Source organism: Lepus europaeus, chromosome 10, assembly GCF_033115175.1.
Source record: "Lepus europaeus isolate LE1 chromosome 10, mLepTim1.pri, whole genome shotgun sequence".
Taxonomy (NCBI): Eukaryota; Metazoa; Chordata; class Mammalia; order Lagomorpha; family Leporidae; genus Lepus; species Lepus europaeus.
In genome coordinates, this window is record NC_084836.1 from 63,764,719 (window position 1) to 63,784,595 (window position 19,877).

Consider the following 19,877-nt stretch of genomic DNA (forward strand, 5'->3'; position numbering starts at 1 on the left):
ACCTACCGTGTTCTGAGCCTGGGTGAAGACACGCCTCCTTTCGGTCCTCAACACCTTGGGGGGGGGGGGCACAACAGGGCCTGGGGCAGTGTTTAGTGATGGCAGTCACTGGGTGGATAGCGACATGACCGACTCCGCCAGCCCTGCCAGTTACCTGAGGGGCCTCAGGGTAACGCCTCAGACACCCGCACTGGTCCCCTGCCGCACATCTGTGAACAGGTGCCACAGGTGTATCTTGCTGCAGATCCGTCCACACATCTGTCCCACAGCCCCCCCCCCCTTCCCTGGTGAGTCTCCACATGCCGAGCCTGTGAGGCACCTCCCTGCCCTCGGATGCCTAAACCTCCAAAGGGGTGCAGGCAGCCAGAAGTGGAGAGTCAGAGACCTGTGTGCTCCCCAGCAACTCCTCTCCAGTCCTGGGCCTGGACTTGCAGGAAGGAGTGAGAAGCATGGGGTGGGGTGAATCTGCAGAAGCGGCCAGCCCAGCTGGGCTGACCCCTCCCTGCAGGGGCGGGACCCCGAGAGGAGGGAGAGATCCGAGGCACTGGGAAGGAGACAGGAGAGGCGCTATGGCAGGAACCGGTCTAGGGGCCCGCTTCTACCGGCAGATCAAAAGGCATCCGGGGGTGAGTGCCGCTTCTGGCCGCAGATCCACTGCCCACTCCGTGTCCCGCGGGCCCTGCCTGGGGCCCGTTGCTCCAAGGCTCCCAGTCATCCCCAGGAGCCCTGATCTGTCCCTCCAGGCTGCCTTGAACAGAAACGCCTTGGGGTGAGACCCGGGTGATCTTAGGAACTTCCAGGTCCCCTACCCCAGAAGGGAGGGAGTCAGAGGCAGGGTGGGGGTGGGGTAGGCAGCAGAGCTGGGGGGGGGCAGGGACTAACCCTGAAGGTGCCCTCCGTGTGCCTTGCAGCTCATCCCGATGATCGGCTTCATCGCGCTGGGCATGGGCAGCGCTGGGCTCTACCTGCTGCGACTCGCTCTTCGCAGCCCCGACGTGTGGTAAAGGACAGGCGTGGCACTCCCGCAGGGGTCTTGGGTGGGGCGGGAAGTCATTGGCCACCAGCAGCGGTGGAAGCGTGGGAGCGAGCAGTCCTGGCCAGGTACCTCAGGCTGCACCACACCGTATATCAGGGCTGGAGCCCGCTCCTAACCTGGGAGACCCCCATCTCAGCTCTGGCCCGCCTGGGCGCTCTCTCGTCTGGGGCTCCCAGCCCGGTTGCCATGGCGACGCCGCTCTGCCGATGGCCTCCCGCTTTTGGGCACCTGAGTCCAGCGCACTGGAGCACCGGGGGCACGGCCGCGTTCGCTGCTGCGGGCACCTCTGGGCCTGGGGTGTCGAGGGGACTTCACGCCAGTCGCTGAGGCAGTGAGGGCGGAGGTCCTCCCAACCCGCAGCAGGCGTGCCGGCCGAATCCGCGGCCCTTGGCTATCTGTGCCCAGTTCCCGGACTCTGCTCTGTGGTGTCCATCTAGGACGGCAGTGAGCGGGCGGGAGTCACCAGCCCCCACGCTGACAATGGTGACAAGCTGCCTGTCTGCATTGTCAGCACCTGCTAACATACCCCCTCTCTGGGAAGCGGGCCCCTAGAGCTGGAGACATGGGTGGGTGGGTGGATGGGGGAACGGCGGGGGAGCAGGGACTCCAGCTGGGGCCTGGGGTCACGTAGGCTTCAGGAGTCCTGGCTCCCTGAGAGGAGACCCCAGCCCTGTCCATCGTGCTCCGCAGCTGGGACCGCAAGAACAATCCGGAGCCCTGGAACCGCCTGAGCCCCAATGACCAATACAAGGTGTGTGCTTGCTCCGGGGTGCTCCCCCACCAGCTCGTCCTGGCCCCGGGGCCCACATCTCCCTCTCTCAGTTCCTTGCAGTGTCCACTGACTATAAGAAGCTGAAGAAGGACCGGCCAGACTTCTAAGCTGCACTGGGCTGCGCTGGCCAGCGCCCCCGTTTCTACTCCGCGCCCGCAGACCCCCTAGGCATCAGTGTGTGCCCCCGTCCAGCTCTTGCTCCCACAGGCCACGTTCCCACGCACAGAGGCGGCGGCTCCACCCCCACCCTCCTCCCTCGCTCCCCGGCGGAAGCGCCTCTGACCCTCGGCTGCGGTCCCACGTGGGGGAGGGCAGGCAGCAGCCCCAGGGGGCACCCAAAAGGCCCAAACCAGCTGGTCGGCCCTCCTACCCCGGCTCTGCAGGGTGTGGCGCAGGCTACGTGCTGAGCGTGGCCGACGTGAGCCAACAGCGAGCAGGGGCCTCTGAGTGCCAAACGACGTGGCGGGCCCCACGTTGGCCCAGGCTCCCGGCGCCTGCCAGGGGCGGCGCTGCTCAGGCTCGGCTGGGCTCGTCTGGCACCGCCCAGGCCGCCCGCCCAGTACGGGACAGTCCGACAGTCCGTCACCAGCCCAAGCTGGCAGCTTCCCGCGCCGGCGGCACCGCCGCCGAAGGCGCCCCTCTCGCCTCCCACTTGGGCCTCCCCCTGCCGCTCCCCACCCCTCCCCTCCCTTGCTCCCCTCCGTCCCCCGGGATCAAACAGAAGCAGCCGTGGGCAAAATACAATTTCATTTAACAAATTGAATTTGCTGCGCCTGCTAATCACGTCTGGTGTCGGCTCTGATCAGAAACAGAGAGGAGGCTGCAGCCCCGGGGGTCCTTGTGGTGGGGGGGCGGGGTAGGGAGGTGCACTTGGAGGGAGAGAAATCACCACACGTCCAGGGGACCCTCCCATAGCAGCAGAAACGAGGGGCAGGTGAGCATTTTATTAGATAAAAACAGGAAGGAGGGTGCCCACCCACCGTGTCCACTGGCTCAGAAGGGTAACGCCCCCCTTCTCCAGAAGGGGTGGGGGGTCTGTAACACTGAGAGTTAGGGCAGAACGCTCCATGGAGGCCAAGTCTTGTTACAAAAATTCTTTCTCTGAGCTACAGATTCTAGGAAGGGGGATTGGGCCTGGCTCTTGCCCTGCAGGCCTGCTGGAAAGACAGGTGGCCGTCGCCCCCCACCCAGCCTGGGCCTCACTTCCCAGGCGCCCTCAGTGCTCAGGAAAGCCAGGCATAGGGAAGGCCCTGGCGAACTGCTGCACGCGGCGCCTGAGGTCCGCCAGACGCTGACTTGTTTCCGGGTCCTTGAGGAGGAAGGACTTGAAATCCTGGAGCTTGGCTAGACAGGGGCAGGCAGAGAAGCGCGGTCAGTGGTCAGTGCTCGGGGCAGGCGGTCACGGGAAACCCGCTGGCCCTGGGCTCTGCCGTGCCCACTCACCAGTCTTCCTCTTCACCTCCAAACCGATGTTAACCCCCTCATCTATGAAGTCCACAACTCTCCGGAAGTCATCCTCGCGGAACTGCCGAGAGGTCAGGGCGGGGGCCCCTGGGAGAGAAGCAGAGGGGCAGGATTAGCACCACAGGGCAGCCCCCCGGGGGAGTGTGGGCCCTTCCTTCCCAGGCCCCCGGGGCTCACCAAGCCGCAGGCCCCCGGGTGTGATGGCACTTTTGTCTCCGGGACAGGTGTTCTTGTTGGCGGTAATGGAGACAAGCTCCAGTACCCGCTCAGCCCGAGCTCCATCCAGACCCTTGGGTCTCAGGTCCACCAGCACCAGGTGGTTGTCGGTGCCACCTAATGGGGGGATAAAAATGGGAGTGTGGTGAGTCCTGGGCCTCCACCTGGAGCCCCCAAACCCTCATCCATCCTCCCTGGCTCACCGGACACCAGGGAGTAGCCTCGCTCCAGCAGTGCGTCAGCCATGGCCCGGGCGTTCTTCAGAACCTGCAGGGAGTACTCCCGGAACATGGGGGTGCAGGCCTGCAAGTAAGACAGCAGCACCTGTGGCCCTGCCCGGCTTCACCCCCAGCCTGGCCCCGGACTCCAGCCTTGGCCTCTCCCGCACTTTCCTTCCATCAGCCCCCACATGGGTTAGCAAGGTGCAGAGGCCACGTCCTCGGGCCAGTGTGCCCCATCCAGTGCCCAAGAGCAGGCTGCCCACCTGCTTCAGGGCCACGGCTACTGCAGCAATGGCATGGTTGTGGGGGCCCCCCTGCAGCGATGGGAACACAGCGAAGTTGATCCGGTCCTCAAACGTGTAGGGGATCTCTCGGCCGGTCTTGGGGTCCACGGTCCGTACTCCCTTGCGGTAGAAGATGAGGCCTGACCTGTGTGCGAGGTGTGTGGTCAGAGGCTGAGCTGGCCAGCCTGGGCCCCTCGGCCATGCTTGGTGTTCTAGTTTCCCACCCCCGCGTCCCCTGCCAGGGAATGGCCACCATGGGCACAGACTGGGTGGACAGGAACAGGGAGGGAAGGCAGGGAAGGGCAAGGCCTGCCCACAGAGAAGCCTCACCTGGCCCCTCGGAGAGTCTTGTGGGTGGTGGTGGTGACAACGTCGGCATGCTTGAAAGGTGAGGGGATCACCTTGGCAGCCACCAGGCCGCTGATGTGGGCCATGTCTGCCAGCAGGTGCGCCTTGACCTCGTCACACACCTGGACAGGTAGGGAGACAGGCCTCAGCCGGGGGAGGCTGCGCCCCCTCCCAAACCTCTGGGCCAGGGGCGCCCCACCAACCTCTCTCATGCGGGCGTAGTCAATGAGGCGCGCGTAGGCACTGGTCCCGGCTATAATGAGCCGCGGCCGGAAAAGCCGGGCAGTCAGAGCCAGCTGGTCATAGTCGATGAGGCCGGTTTGGGGCTGGACAGGAGAGACAGACAGCTCAAGCCCTGGGGAGGCAGCAGGGCAGCTCCCTCTCCCCCCTGGTCCTCAGGGCTGCCCAGGGCTCCAGCCCCCCACCCCATCCCCTGCCACCGCCTGGACAGAGGAGCCCCAGGCTGGAGCAGCCCCGTCCGCGGCACAGCACTCACGTTGAGCTTATAGGGCATAGACTCGAAGAAGATGGAGGTGGCTGAGACGCGCTTCACATCGGACATGTAGCCATGCGTGAGGCTGGGAAAGGAGCAAGGGTTAGGGGGCCTCAGAGTGGAACAAGCCAGACTTAGCCACTCCCTGCCTGCCAAGCTCCCCAGCCTCTGTCCCAGAACACAGCTCCCTGCTCGTCTGCCCGCCCTGCTCTGTCACTCTGGTGGGCTCTGATGCTGCTGGGTCTCACATCCCTCATCCACGGTAACACATGGGACAGGGACAAGCCTGCGCCGCAAACAGCAGGTGTCGGCAGAAAACTCCTTCCTTACCCCAGTCCCACCCCCTCACTGTCCCCCCCCCCCACTCACTGGCCCCCATCAGGGAGGTCCAGCCCCATGATGCGGTCGTGAGGCTGCAGAAGGGCCGTGTAGGCAGCCAGATTGGCTGGGGACCCCGAGTAGGGCTGGACGTTGACTCCCCACTGGGCAGGATCCAGGTCAAAGGCTTCCAAGGCCCGGCGCTGGCACAGCAGCTCGATCTCATCCACCACCTCTGCTCCCCCGTAGTATCTGTGGCGGGAGAGGGGTGCATAAGGGCCCAGAGAAGGGGCCCTGGGCCAGCAGCCGAGGACTGGCAAGGTCACTCCTCGATAAACACCGGGAGGGTCCAGGTAGGTCCCCCGTTGGGAGCACCAGCCCTGATGTCGCCCTCCAGCCCTGGGGTGCCTCGCCCTCACCTCTTGCCAGGATAACCCTCCGAGTACTTGTTGTTCAGACAGGACCCCAGGGCCTCCAGCGCAGCTCGGCTGCAGAAGTTCTGGGGTGGTGGGGGGGGGCAAGGTCAGACGGCACGGAGTCCCTCCCTCTGGACCCCCACAGCCCCACCCTGCCAGGGCCCCACAGGGAGCTCGGGGTGCCTTGCCAGAGGCACCATTCTCAGAACCCCAGCTGCCATTATGCATGTCCCCAGCGAGGCCCCCTGTGCACCCTGACACGTGCCTCCAGGCTGCTCTTCCCTCCGGGGAGGGCAGGAGGAAGCAGAGGAGCCTGGAGTGGCCCTGGAAGGCTGTGGGATGCCTGGATGCCCACACCCCCTCAAGCAGGCTGGTTCTGTCGTCGTTTGAGAGGACAGTCCAAAGAGAAGGAGACACGGCCCGGAGGGGACACCAGGAGAAGTCTCACTGAGATGACTTCTTTCGTCCTGCACCTGCTCCATGCCCCTCTCCCAGGGTCCCACCTCTGACGCAATGAGTTCCAGGCCACAGCACTGCCTGTCCTTCTCCCTCTGCAACAGCTCCCACATCTCGGGGTCAGTGTCCGAGAGGCTCTCCTGGCCGGTCCAGCCCCTGCTCGCTTCCCCAGTCTGAGTCTGCGCCGCCTTGCCATGCTGAGCCCGCACGACCGTCCTGACCAGCGGACCACATCTCTGCAGAGGCTGGGGGCAGGAAAAGCCAAGGTCAATCCCAACTCACCCAGGCGGTCTCCCAATCACCCCCAGCCAGGCTCACACCGCCCTCTGGCCCTACACCAAATGGCCAGTGGTCCAGCCAGCTGGCTCCCGTTCTTGCCACCTCCACCTCTACCTTTCAAAGCCAGTTCCAGACCAAGGTTGAGATCAAGGTCCAGGGGGTGGTACTGATTCACTCCACTCAGCTCACCTCCTCCGAAACTCCCTCCACCTCACCCCAAAAACCGTTATGGAAGCCCCAGGGCAGCTTCCCATGTCTGCACTCCCCAAACCCAGGAAAGGGCCCCTGAGATTCTAGAACCTGCCCGCCCACTGGGACAAAAGGGCCCTCCGGGGTGGGCTGGGGGGGGGACCTGCTACCCCAGGCCAAGTCCACACAGGCTGTGGAGGTGGTTTTCCCAGGGATGGAGGTGGGAGGGTAGACCCTCTGCAGCCCCTGGGTTACAGGTACGTGTGGGGGAGGGGAGTTGTCTGGCTGAAAGGGAAGCCAAAAGCCATATCCTGTTCCCTTCACCACTAACTTTTCCACTTCCATCCAGCCACACTGCCGCTGGCTGGACCCCTGCCTGATGCAAGCGGTGGGGCTCAGTTGCATCATGTGCATGGTTCAGAGCCGGCCGCAAAGGTTCGGTTTGCTGGTCCGGGCCGGGAACCCAGCTAGTTCCCCAGCACAGGGTCCCCAGGGCATCCGGCGCGGTCCTCTCCCCTCGTGCCACGTGAAGTGGGCGGTCACGCGGCTCTGTGGCGACTGAACGCTAGAACAGAGAGGGTCCCCAGCTCACCCCTCGCGTGCCCAGCGGTTTCGGGATACTCCCTAGTTACATACATACATGAGCACATGCGGTGAGAAAGCCAAGAGAACCCCAGAGTTTGTGAATGGGAACTAGGAAGGGGGAGGGGTTCTTTTCCACTAGTCACCCTGCCTCCGGAGCCCCATTCTTACCCGAACTGCCCAGAGCAAAGAGAAGGGCAGCATGGCAACCACAGGTCGCAGAAGGTCCAGTAACCAACTCTGGCCCGAGGTAGCAGGGGGTCGGAAACAGACCCGATCTGACAGCGCATGCGCGAGAAGATCTACCCGCCGAGCCAGATTTCAGGGGCGGGACCTACGCATGCGTGATGGTGACCTTTTGAGGCCTTTTGGGAATTGTAGTTTTTCTCGTTTCTTCCGCTTCTTTCCCCCATCTGTAGTCCCAGGATTAAAAGCCCTTGCCTGAAATAAAAGAGATTCAGTGCCACCCTACTCCTTACAGTCCAGCTTTTCAGGATTTCATTTTCTTGTCGATTGTCAAGACAAGTTGATTGGATGCGTACTGAATACCTTGCATTATTATCAATCTGGGAGATTCAAAGACTCCTGTACAAAACAGAGAGCTGTGTATGGTATCCTGGTTTACAAGGGGGAAAGACCTGAGTTCAAGTCCCAGCTCCAGGACTAACTAGCAAGTTAGCCTGTGTGGGCCTCAGTTTCCTCACTTGTAAAGCCACAGTCAAATAGTGCATGCTGGGTGATGGACTGGCAGTATTCATGGGAAGTGCTCTGGGGCTGATCTGCTTCTGAGCCACACTGGCTCCCTCTGAGGCCATCCTCTGCCTTTCCTGACACACCCAAGAGCAGACAACCCCTCGTGTTATGCACCTGTTGCATTCTGTTGCCTGTTCATTGGCCTCTTGATGTCCCAGTAGCCAGCGAAGGCCTTTATATCCAACCCTAGAGGCACAGATCCTGGGAACCGGGAGGGATCTTTTCCTTAGCCTTACTTCATCCGGATAAAACCCCTGGGCAGTTCCCAGATGAGTGAGAGGCCTCTCCTCAGAGGTGGTTGACAAAGTGTGGGCATTCCGCCCACTTGTGCTAACACATAAGCAAACCTCTCCTCCGGGAACCTAAAAAGCGGTGGTTTGGGGAACCATTCCTCACACAGCCATATTACACACATTCATCCATTCATTCAACTGACAAATGGAACTCCGGCTCCGCCGGGAGCTGGGCATGGCACTGGAGTTATTAAGCAGGGCCCACTGGCTGCTGGGACATCAAAAGGTAGACAGGTTGGGGCCAGCGCCCTGGCTTAGCAGGGTAAGCCTCTGCCTACAGCTCCAGCATCCCACATCAGTGCCGGTTCAAGTCCAGGCTGCTCCACTTCTGATCCAGCTCCCTGCTGATGCACCTGGGAAAACAGCAGAAGATGGCCCAGGTGCTTGGGCCCCTGCCACCCACGTGGGAGACCCGGAAGAAGCTCCTGGCTCCTGGCTTCAGGTCAGCCCAGGTCTGGCAGTTGTGCCCATTTTGGAGTGAACCAGTGGATGGAAGACCTCTCTCTCTCTCTCTATATATATATATGTGTGTGTGTGTGTGTGTGTGTGCGCGCACATGCACGTGTGTGTATAACTCTGCCTTTCAAATAAGTATTTTTAAAAAAAAAAAAAGAAGTGGACAGGTTACAACATGTGTCTAGATGAGTAATACGCAGGGATGCCTCACTCTTCCTCCCAGAAGCCCAGATGGAGCGGGGAGGGACAGGGAGGGGAAGAGGAGGTGGCCTTGGAGGAAACAGGTACCTGAGCCAGAGGAAGAGGAGCTGATCCATCCCACAAGTGTGTTCCCAAGCAAAGTTTCATCTCATCCCCCCCCCCCCCCCCCCCCCGCCATGTGATTTTACGGCGACGTCGTTACAAGGGAGGAAGCCGAGGCCCACGGAGCTACCTTGCTATTCCAGTCATTCCCACCTAGCTGTCATACCCTCAGGGCCAACCTCCTTCCCGGCCACTCCAGCTCAGCTTTCCTCAGGCGGTAGGAGGCTTCTGGGTTCCTCCTGCAACCTCTGACCCAGGACCCCTCCCCGTGCCCGCTCGCGCTGGGCTGAGTCTGTCCTTGGCCCAGCCACCCTCTCGGCGGGCCCGTCCACCCAGCAGCCGCTGACTTTCTGCTCGCAGACTGTTCATACCCAGGCCTGTCTGGGTCAGACCTGGCCCTGACTCAGTTTCTGGCTGCGGGGGGGGGGGGGGGGATCTCCTGGGGAACACGGCCCTCCCCCAGGGGGCACCTGGACAGTGGACACCGGGAAGCAAGGCGGAGGAGGAGGGCCCGTTTCGGTGCCTCAGCTTGTCCGAACCCCCTCCCTCACCCCAGTCAGGGGTCCCACGGGGAGGGGGGCCGCCGAGCTAGAACTGCTAATGAAGCCGCAGCCAATTAACGCCCGGGCCAGGGTTGGGGGCGGATAAAATTAGCAGCCGCGGCTGCAGGAAAGAGCTGGAGGCGGGGGTGGGGAGGGTGGGCAGCTGGCTGGAGGGGCCTGTGTTTGCAGGCGGCTAGCAGCGGCGTCGCGGCCCCGCCCTCCAAACCCGCGCCCGGCCCTTCCCCCACCCCCTCATCCCAGTGCTCCCTCCCTCTCTCATCCGTCTGCAAACTCAGCGCCCACGAAATTAGGAAGGAAAAGGAAGATCGATGACTCCAGATGCTGCAAACACCGTTCCCCCTCCCTCCCAACCTGCCGCCTCCCTCCAGCCCCGCGAAGCTTCGCAGGTTGTCAGCGCTCTGCCCACGCTGTCCCCGCAGGTCCATCCCATTCAAGGTCTTGTACCTCCTTCCCCAAATAGTTCGCCGCTCCCCACTGAGGTCTTCGGGCTCCAGCCCATTCGCCACAGCCGCCTTCGCTCACCTCAGGGAGGAGCCTCATCCCTCCTGCACCCGGTCTTCGATGACCTTTCCGGTGCCGGCTCTTGGCAAGCTTTGCCTCAGTTTCCCCAGGAGCCGCTCAGGGAGGAGGCCCCCGGCAGGTCTCCACCAGACAGAAACCCACACCTGCCCCCCTCTTCTCTACAAAGGTCTCACACAGACGCGTATTGGATTTCACTTTATTTTGTTCCCTTCCCCGTCTGTTTTGGCGTATAAAAAATATCACCGAGAGGAAGCAGCCAGAGAGGGCAGGTGGAGCTGGACTGCGGGGACGGGAGGAGGGCGGGCCCAGGGCAGGGGCCGGGCGTTCTGCTTCCGCTACCCTACGGGGTTGCGAGGAGAGGGTAGGGGGGCAGGCAGACCGCAGGCAGACAGCGACGGGGACGGGCCGGGGCTATTGGCCTTTGCAGGCTTACACACGGGGGCAGGCGCGGCAGGAGGACAAGCGCGTGGGGGAAGAGAGTTAGGGCGGGAGGAGGGTGCCAGGCAGGCATCATTAAAGCTGCAGGCAAAGGGAGTGTCCATCCCAGCGCCGGGGGCGAAAAGGGCATCCAGTGTAGACCTCGAGCGCGCTGGAACCGCCTTCCAGCTGTGTATTCTGGGGCTGCGTTCCTGCCCCTCCACTTTAGGGGGTGCCTGGGGCGGGGGCCATGCCATCCCACTCAGGGGCACTCTCCGCTAGGAAAAGGGGTAACGCGCCTGCTGATGGGCCCGGGGAGGGCCATTCCCCTCCGCCCGCAGAGTGGAAGGGCTGGACGCGGCCACAGGGACGGAGAGGTACAGGGAGAAGTGGGGGGGGGGGGTCCCACCTAGCCAGGCTAGGATTTGGCGGAAAGGTCGGGGCCGGGGCCGGGGGCGGGGCGCGCTATCCAAAGTAGGGGTGCTCGCTCTGGAAGTTGTAGTCTGGGCACACCTTCTGCACCAGTTTGTAGTCAAAGCTGAGGAAGGAGACGAAGATGCAGATGACTTTGAAGGGCTTGGCACAGAGCCAAGCGGCCTGGCTCTGCGTGTGCTCGGTGAAGCACACCTGCGATGGGTCGTACAGGCACGGGCGGTGCTTGCGCGCGCGGTTTGTCTTCTCATACTCCACGTGGCAGTTGAAAGCGCGGGACTCTTTGGCCCCAGGCACTCCCAGCGCGCCCCCGAGGGGGCCTGCGAGTGCGCCCCCAAGGGTGCCCCCAAGCCCCGGCCCCGCTGCTGCTGCAGTCACCCCCAGCGGGGGCCCCAGGCCCGGGAGCACCCCCTCCAGGGCCAGTGTAGACTGCAGAGGGTGGGGGGCCGGCCCGGGCAGCCAGACGCCCCCGAACTCGACACGCTTGGAGGGCGGCACGATGCTCACACTGAGGTTGCCCAGGCTGGAGGAGTTGTGGCGGAAATACACACTGAAGGTGCCGTTCACGTGGTCCACGATCTTGCCAGTGACCAGCAGCGAGAACTTGAGGGTATGCACCCGAAAGTAGAAGTCTCCCCAGCCGAAGATCTTTTTGGCTCGGGCCGCTTTGATGGAAGGTTTCCTCTTGGTGCGCGGCACCGGCAGCGCACCGGCAGCCCCGGCCCGGGCCAGCGCCCCCGTGTGGTTAGCCGGCCAGGCCCAGCTCCAGGCGCGGGCGGCGCCCAGGCCCTCGGAGGACCTGGACGCTGGGAGCTGTTGGCCAGTGGCGCCCCCTCCGGCCGCGGCGGGGCGCAGCTCCAGGTACTGCGGCAGTCCGGACTCCGGCAGCTGGGCGCTTGCGGCCTGTGCACCAAGAAAGAGCAGGAAAGAGAGACGCTGGGGTTGTCCCCACCGCGCCTGAGCCCTCCCCACGCCAGCCCTTCCCGTAGGCCGCAGCGGGGGATGGGGGTGTCTTCAAGAAGGCCCTGGAGTAAGCCCGCGCGGCCTTTTCAAGCCGTATGGACTTGGCCAAGGCACCGCAAATATCGGGACCTCAGTTTCTCCGTCTGTGAGATGGCGCTGCGGTGGAGCTCCGTTCACTCACAGAGCTCCAGAGTGAGCCAAAAAGCCACAGCCGGTGCGGGAGTGGATCTGAGTAGGGAGTGCAGCTCTGGAGCCCGGCCCCCACTACCCAGGCCTGCAGCTGGAGAGGCTGTGGCCGCGACCACATCCGGCGCCAAGAAAAAGGCGCGAGGAGCTCCCGCCTCACCTCCGCCCCGACCGGCCTTCGGGCAGGGGGCGCGTCTGGGGCGCCTTGGATTGTGGCTGGGGCCGTAAGGGGCACCCCTCGCTGCGTGCGCGGGGCGGCGCTTCCCCGGGCTCAGAGGGGACCCGGGGGAGCCGGACCGCCCGCCCCCACCCGTCTGCGAGTCTCAGGTGGCGGCCGATCTGGGAGACAGCGCGGGCGCGAGTACAAGATGGATCGAGAGGCGGGAGCGGCCGGGCCAGGCCCGGGCCATCAATTATCTGGGCGGGGTGGGTGGGGACGGGGAGGGGTGGCCGGGAGTGAAGGAGACCGGGAGAGCGAGAAGAAGAAATATGGAGATGCCGCTCGGGCGCGGGAGCGGGAGGGAGAGGAGCGGTGCGTGTCAGAGTGTGTCAGTCAGCCTCGCCGGCGGGCCCGGCTGCTGCGGTCCCGCGGGGGAGGCAGCGCCGCGTGCGGGGTCTGGGCGGCTGTCTGCCTCCCGGGGCTCTGCGGTGACTGTGCTTGCGCCTGAGGGGGCGCGGCCGCGCGCGCGGCCTGGCTCGGCTGTGCGCGCGTGTGCGTGTCGCTCGGTGGTGGCCGTGTCTGTGTGACTCTCGTGGCTGCCTGTATTTGTCTGGAGAGATCGCTCTTCCTCTGTGAGCACCACCTTTCATGCTCTCTGTATCCGCAGACACAACAAGTGTGGCCGCACTGTGTCCCCACAGGCGTGTGGGAGTGTGTGGGAGTGCCCCCCGGGGCTGAGCTCCGGTCCGAGGGTGACTAGGGAGGTTGGGCAGCAAGAGTGCCCCCTGTGTTTGCACACGCCCGTGTGTCCACACCGCATGTCCACGGGGGATGGGGACAGCAGAACAAGCTGCCGGGATGGAATCTCCTCAGCCGCCTGCGATCCCGGGTTATTAATGCTGCCGCCACCCGCCCGTCATACATATTTATCGGCCCTTCGTTCCTCCTCCCATCCAGCCCTCCTCCCAGCCCAGGTGAGGGGGGCAGGGGCGCAGCAGTGACTGAGTCGGACAGACAAGCTGGAGCTGACACCTAACATCCGGGGAGTGGGCTTCCGAAGGGCTGGGGCAAGGAGAGGAGGCCTCTCAGGGGGAGGGGAAGGGGTCTGAGCCCCTGGGGCTAACGTGGGGAGAGCAGGGTCTGAGCCCAGGCTGGGGAGGTCGGGGGAGGAAGGATTGGCTGAGGCTCTTGGGGGGGCCTGGAAGAGTGGGTTGTTTGAACTCTGACCTTTAATCCCACCCACTCTGTACCCAAACGCTGTTCTCTCCAGGAAACCCAGCCACCAAGTCCCTGGTCGCCTGACCCCAATGCCACCAAGCCACCTCTGCCCAGCAAGCCCCAGGCCCCTTGTCCTGCACCCAACCTGGGACGGCGGGGCAGGGCTGCTCAGTCCCGTGACTTTCAGGACAGGGGGCCTGGGGGAGGGGACCTGGTTTGGCAGGGCAGAGAAAGGTGCCAGGATGCCCCCCCACCTCTGATCCCAGACAAATTGCCGTCTCTACTTCTCTGATCCTGGCAAATCCCTGGGCTTTGGGCTCTGGAACCCCCCCCTGCCACCGGAGACAGCAAAGATAAAAGGGAGAGTTGAGGGGGGACGGCCACAACGACCTTGGAGGGGGGCTTGCACGGGAAGGGCGAGCTGCGAGGAAACGAGCCGAGAAATGGGAACATGGAATAAAATAAAATCAAATCCTCCCTCTGGCTTCCTTGATCGCTCGAGCTCGCTCTCCCTCTCTTGCTCTCCCTCTCTCTTGTTTTCCACTCCCCCCCCCCCCAGTCTCTTCCCTCACTCTCGGTAATTACCTCCTTCTCTCCCTGTCTGTCCGTCTGTCTGTGGTTTTCTCTCTCCGTCCTTCAGGGTGTCTGTCTCCCCCGCTGGGGGAGGGGTGGGAGCGAGGTGATAAGGAGCTCCGGTCTGCCCAGAGCCTAGGTCTGCCCCCCACCCCGTGGCTGATGGAGGGAGCAGGGTGTTGTCCAAGGAGGGGTCCCCCTCGATCCAGAGCCACTTTAATTAAGCTAATTGGGCGCGGTGACATTTGCAGAGGGGAGAGGCTAGTGCAGCTGTCGGCTCAGAGCCGCGGAGCGGAGGTGCACGGTGGCTGGGGCGGGGGGGGGGGGGGGGGGCTTCAGCAGGCTCATCTAGGCCCTTGCGGGTGGGAGCCGAGCCAGCAGCGCTTTGCCCCCAAGGCAGCGGCCCACGCACCTGGGGGGAGTTGAGGCTGCCTCTTGCTGCTAAACAAACTCCACTTGGGGGGGGGCAGGGCCCTTTGGGGATGGGACTGCTGGGAATGGGGGAGGATGAGGCTGTGGGCCCCCCAGCCGCATTGCAGGGTGCACCTCCCTCGGGCCTCCTGACTGCTCGGTGGCTTTCCTCTCGCTGCGTGGGTCAGGCAGGGCGCTCAGCAGTCAGCTGGGGAAGGGGACAGCCCCCTGTGGTTGGGGAAGGGACAGCCCAGGCCTGGACTGAGGACGGGGAGACGACAGCATGCTGAGCCCCTGCACCTAGGAAGACGCCAGGGCGAGGGCACCGCAGTCAGGGCGGGGAGGAGTCTGGCTGAGAACCAAGGACAGAGGTGGGGTGACCAGGACAGGCTGGGGTGAGGACTAGAGCAGCCGGAGGGGAGTCGGGATTGGGGACTGGCCAGGCACAGGCGTGGGGTGCTGGGATGAGGAGGCGGCGAGGCTAGGCCAGGGGCTTCGGAGGAGGAGGAGGAGGCGATGAGAAATGGTGGCCAGGCACTGGGCAAGACAGAGGTGGGGACAGGGTGGGGGCCACAGAGAGAAGATGGAGCATGGTGGAATGGGAACCAAGTAGGGACAGGGTTAGTGGCGGCTGGGCACTGGGGGCAGGTGGGAATGAGGATGGGACAGGGTCAGGGACCGAACGGGGTAGAACGGAAATGGGAGGGTATTGGGCAAATGCAGGAATGCTGGGGCTGCAGACACCCAGGAGATGGGAATGGGGTGAGCAGGTAGGGCTGGAATGGGAAATGGGGGGCAAGGAAAGAGATGGGAGAGACGGAGGGAGAGGCGTTGAGGACAGGTGTGGGACACAAGCGGGGTGGGGGGAGACAGAAAGCCAGGCAGATCAGGCTCTGGGAGGGGCCAGGCAGGTGGAGGCGAGGGGACCTTGTTCTAGACCCTAGTGCCTGAGGACGGTGGGGGACGGCTGGTGGGGTGGGCTCTGCCCTTGGGCCCGGGGCCCCCTCCCCCTCAGCCCCGCCTGCCCGCCTGCTCGCGGCCTGCCGCGCAAGGCTCACCGTTATCTGAATTTTGATTTTATTTTATTTTATTTTATTTCCCTGCTTCCTAGAGCCGGCGCGGTCCCCCCGGGAACGGCCACCCCCCGCCCCCCGCCCCGCGCCTCACTTTATTATTGCAATAAATGTGCCTATAAAGGCGCCGGCTCCGGGGCGCGTGGGGGGGGGGCGGGGAGCCGCTGAGCGGGGATGTAATTTCCCGAAGCCGGAGCCGGAGGGGGAGTGGGCGGGGTGGAGGTGGAGGAGGGGCAAGCGGGGGAGAGGGGGAGACTCGCCAATTTCCACCGCTCAAAGCGGCGCTCCCTGCTCCCCAGCCCCGCTTCGCAGCTCGAGGCCGCCCCACTCCCTGCGACTCCCCCCCCCCCCGTACTTGAGCCCCGGCCCCTCCCCCATGACCCTGCCCCCCTCAGTGACCCTATCCCCCTCGGGGCCCCGCCTACCGAGAGAATGCCGCCTTCCAAAGTTCTCGTTCCCTTGCCAATTACTCCTTCTCTGACCCCTGTCTGCGAGCCCCTCTCACCCCAACTTACCTGCTCTCTCACTGTTTATTTGCTCCCTCCCCAGTGACCCTGACCCCAGTGACCCCTTGCTTCTGTCCTTATTATCTCACCTCTTCCCCATGCACCTGCTCCAGGATCTCGCCCACCCTGAGTCGTGACCCCCTAAATTCTCATTTCCAATGGAGTGCCTGCCCCCATTCAGGGGCTTCCACTGCAGGCTCTGGCTCCAGGGAACTGTCACAGCAGCCCCCTCCCCTGTGTCCCTGAGCCAGCTGCTGCCTCTGATCACCCCCAAATCCTCACCAGCAGCTCTAGGCCCTGGCCCAGGCAGCGCGTGCCTAAGTGGCCCAGCCAGAGATTAGCTGAGGGGCTGGAGGGGGTGTGGAGGCGGGAGGGGGTGGCTGGACCAGGGGCTGTGGCCAGCCAGCTCACAGATTCATTCAGGCCTAATCCTTCCCTGAGGCAGGATAGAGCTGGAAGGTCCCACAGGGCCCCGCCCCTGCCCTCCCCAGCTAATTAGTAATTAGTGATTAGTGATTAGTGACTATTGATCGCCTGCTGCTTCTCCCAGTAGGCAGCTGCTTTGGCAAGGGTGGGAGAGACAGCGAGAGAGTGAGAGAGAGAGAGAGAGAGAGAGAGGAAGAAGGAGTGAGACTGTTAGAAAGATCCCGAGGAAACCTCAGTAGACAGAGGCCAGAGCCCCAGCGGCCATGCAGGCCTCGAGTCCCAGCCTGAAGCTGGCAGGAGGCTGGAGCAGGTGGAAAGAGGGAGAGACCCTGGGGAGGCCGGGCCAGTGAGCCGGGCGCAGGAGGCAAGGCTGTTGGCATCTGATGGACAGGGCTTTCCGAAGCCACCCTGTATGCTGTCCCTCACCCAGGTTAGCCTCTGTTTTCGCCCACTCCCACTCGCTGGCACAGAGACACCAGGAACATACACACATACGGCACGATCAGGTATGTGAACACGCCCTGAGGCTCATAACTCCCTACCCACACTCAAATGCACCCAAAACTACCAACACACGGATACACACTCACACACCCCAGGGACTCACCTCCAGACAGCACACGGACCTGGGGTACATACACAGGCACACTCGGTACTCACGAGCACACCGTGTGTGGACACCTGAAGCCTTCGCGACCCACACTTCCCCAGGAACAGCTGTCCACACCCCCCACACCCACAGGGTGTACACACACCCAGCCAAGCACAAGCTCTCCCATGCACACGAGCCGATCTCCAATCTCCCCACCGGCTCCACCATGAAGGCCCACAGCTGCAGCTCGCTCGCGCTCAGATAGCTCCCATCGCTCATATCCCTGAGCTCGCTCTCCCTCAAGTCTCCACCAGATGTTTCCTTCCCCTTCAGGGGGCAAAGGAAATTAAACCAGATCTCTGCACAGGGGAGTTTATTTGACAGGAGAGTAGGGAGTGGGAGGAAGCCGGAGGAGGAGTAGGGGCGAGCCACCCTACCCCCCCCCCCAGCCCAGGCCTTCCTGCGGGGTGGGTGGTTGGCCCAGACCCCCCTCTGCAGCCCTCTAAGGGCAGCGCTGGGCATCTCGTGCAAAAGGAGCTCCTGCCCGAGGCAGCTGTGCCCACCTTCCTGGCCCTCAAGGTCACCAGGATGGACTGGGAGAATGGGGTGCTCTATTGCCGGCTTCCCAGGGGGCAGTCCCTGCCCTGCTGGAGTGCCCGCGTGTGATTTGGCTGAGCAGGTGGTGGACCAAGGGCCGGGGGAAGGGGGACTACACCTTTCCGGGCTCCAGGGGCTGAGGGGGTGGGGAGGGAGAACTAGGGAGCCACCTACCTGCTTGTGAACCAGGTAGGTCACAACTGGAGTGCAGAAAACCAGAAACCCACGGGCAGCAGAGGCTTAGGAAAGGAGATGGGGGTCCAGGGCTTAGGCCCCGTTGTATTATGGGAGACACACCAGGGCCCCAAACTGCTGGCTGCACCCTAAGGCAAGTGCTGGCACTCTCCCAGGCCAGGTGGACACCACCACACCACAGCAGCGGACACAAGCACCCTGTGCCCCAGCACCAGACACTCAAGTCTGGCTCCCCTGGACACACCCACGCACACAGGTGCACACCAGGACGCACACTGCACATAGGAGCACACCCTGTACACCAAGTGGAGAGCCAGGCAGATCAAGTCTGCGCCCCCTTAGCCTTTACGTCCTTGCCCCGGAACCTCAGGGAGGCAGGCTATCTAGAGAGGTTGGGTTAGGAGGAGAGACTCCCCTTCCAGACAGCACCCCCACCCCCGCCATTTGCGGGGCGCGAGAGGGGGGTGTGTCTGCGAGGTTGTGCAGGGGAGATGGTGTCTCCGCGGGAAATGTAATGGGAGATTGTAGCCAAGTTCAGCCGTGTCGGTGTGGGTCCGAGTGCGCGTGTGCTCCGGCCGTGTAAGCTCGGAACCAGAGCCTCCCTGGCATCTTGACAAGTGCAGAGAGACGGGGAGGCGGGGGTGGAGGGGTAGAAAGACCGACAGACAGCGAGCAAGGCGAGCGAGGTTGGCGCGGAAAGCCGGCAGGGCTGACACCCTGCTGGCTTGTCTGTCTGTCTCGCACTCCCGCTCTGTCTGGCGCACTCGCGGGTCGCGCCTTGTCCCCTCCCCCGCCGCGCCCGAATCCACACCCGCGCCGGCCTCCACCCCGCGCCCCCTCTCGCCTTCCGCCAACTTGCGCTGGGAGAGTGCCAGTCCGGAACCCGGCGATCTGTCCGTCCGCGTCCCCCCACGCCGCGCAAAGTTGGGCCGCTCGGAGCTGGGGGCGGGGCGGGCGCGCCGAGCCCCTCGCACTCCGGGACCTTCGCGCCCCAGCCCCGCCGCCCTTACCTTCCTCACGGGCCATAAGAGCCACGGGCCAAAGAGCAAGAGGAGCCATTCCGGGAGCAGCCGCATCTTCCCGGGCGGGCGGGCGGGCGGGCGGGTCCCGGGGCGGGCCGGAGCCGGGCCTCGGGACGCAGGGCTCCGGGCGGGCGCGCAGCGGCGGGAGCAGGCGGCGCGGCCCGCGGACTGCGCGCGAGGAGCGGAGCCGGCGCTGGGGGCGGGGCGCGGGCGGGGGAGAAAGTTGGGTCGGACTCGGGCGGGCGGGGGGCGGGGCTCCGCGCCGCTCCAATCCGGGCCGCGCCCCGCGCGCCCCCTCCCGCCCAGCTGGGGCCACCGAAGGTGACTTTCACCCCGACACGCCCCGGACACGCCCCTTGGCCCAGGTGCGAAGCGAGAAGCTCGAGGGGCCCAGGGGCCGTGTACCCCACCTGCGGGCTCTGCACACCCAGGTGGACCGGGGCAGGGCGTGGAGCTCTGGGCTTCGGGACCCTGCAACCCGAAGCGGGGACACAGCGGAGCCGGAGCCCGGCGGCGCAGCAGGACCAGGGTCTCTCGGTGCTCCGGGCCAAGGTGGGTCCCCGGGCCGGAGCAGGGCAGGGGCCGAGGTGAGGGCGGGTGGGGCCTCGGGCGGCCGCCGCCGCGCGGCGCTGACGGGGATGGATGGGCGCCCCGCGGCTCATTCGGCCCGGAGATGAGAATCATTGATCACGGACGGAAACCCCATCACGTCTGTCAATAGGGCTGACGAACGGCGCCCGCCGCCCCGCCCCCGCCCCGAGACACCCCTGCGGCCCCGGGACCCTTTGGCTAGACGGGCGGCTCACCTTTGCCTCCCCCTACGCCCCACAGCGCAGACCCCCGCGAGGGGGCTGGGCAAGAAGTCCCCCTCGGAGCCGCCGGCCCAGCCTCCTGGTGCAGCTTCTGTCCCTTCCCTGTCGCCGTCCCATCTTTCACCATTAGCTCTTCTTGATCCTCGTCCCCTTCCCGGTCTGTCTCTGTCCTTGTCTCTGTCCCCAGCCCCAGCCCCGTCTCTGTCCCTGTCTTGGCTGTTTCTTCCTCCTGCTCCCTCCTCCCCGTAGTCTCTCTCCCAGCCCTGGAGTCTTTAGCTGTCGCTGTTGCTATGCGCTGAGACTATGCCGAGGTTGTGGTATGACCCACAC

At 64.2% G+C, this 19,877-nt stretch overlaps 3 protein-coding genes across 3 annotated transcripts; 1 reads left to right on the forward strand and 2 right to left on the reverse strand.

Moving 5' to 3' along the window:
• The first annotated feature begins 517 nt into the window (after positions 1-517).
• Positions 518-2,558, forward strand: NDUFA4L2 (NDUFA4 mitochondrial complex associated like 2). The gene is made up of 4 exons (XM_062203401.1): positions 518-626; positions 912-1,000; positions 1,727-1,787; positions 1,859-2,558. Exons 1-4 carry the CDS (start codon positions 570-572, stop codon positions 1,913-1,915), a joined length of 264 nt encoding a protein of 87 aa, XP_062059385.1. The 5' UTR covers positions 518-569; the 3' UTR covers positions 1,916-2,558.
• A 180-nt stretch (positions 2,559-2,738) lies between these two features.
• On the reverse strand, positions 2,739-7,367 carry SHMT2 (serine hydroxymethyltransferase 2). The gene is made up of 12 exons (XM_062203400.1): positions 7,246-7,367; positions 6,072-6,269; positions 5,572-5,651; positions 5,204-5,404; positions 4,838-4,919; positions 4,545-4,667; positions 4,324-4,463; positions 3,973-4,138; positions 3,692-3,791; positions 3,450-3,605; positions 3,252-3,359; positions 2,739-3,152 (listed from the first exon to the last, which is right to left on the reverse strand). The coding sequence occupies exons 1-12, from the start codon at positions 7,276-7,278 to the stop codon at positions 3,025-3,027; spliced, it is 1,515 nt and encodes a 504-aa protein (XP_062059384.1). The 5' UTR covers positions 7,279-7,367; the 3' UTR covers positions 2,739-3,024.
• Positions 7,368-10,149: 2,782 nt separating this feature from the next.
• Positions 10,150-18,805, reverse strand: NXPH4 (neurexophilin 4). Its single transcript, XM_062203402.1, has 2 exons — positions 18,724-18,805; positions 10,150-11,716 (listed from the first exon to the last, which is right to left on the reverse strand). The coding sequence occupies exons 1-2, from the start codon at positions 18,787-18,789 to the stop codon at positions 10,847-10,849; spliced, it is 936 nt and encodes a 311-aa protein (XP_062059386.1). The 5' UTR covers positions 18,790-18,805; the 3' UTR covers positions 10,150-10,846.
• Between the last annotated feature and the right edge of the window lie 1,072 nt (positions 18,806-19,877).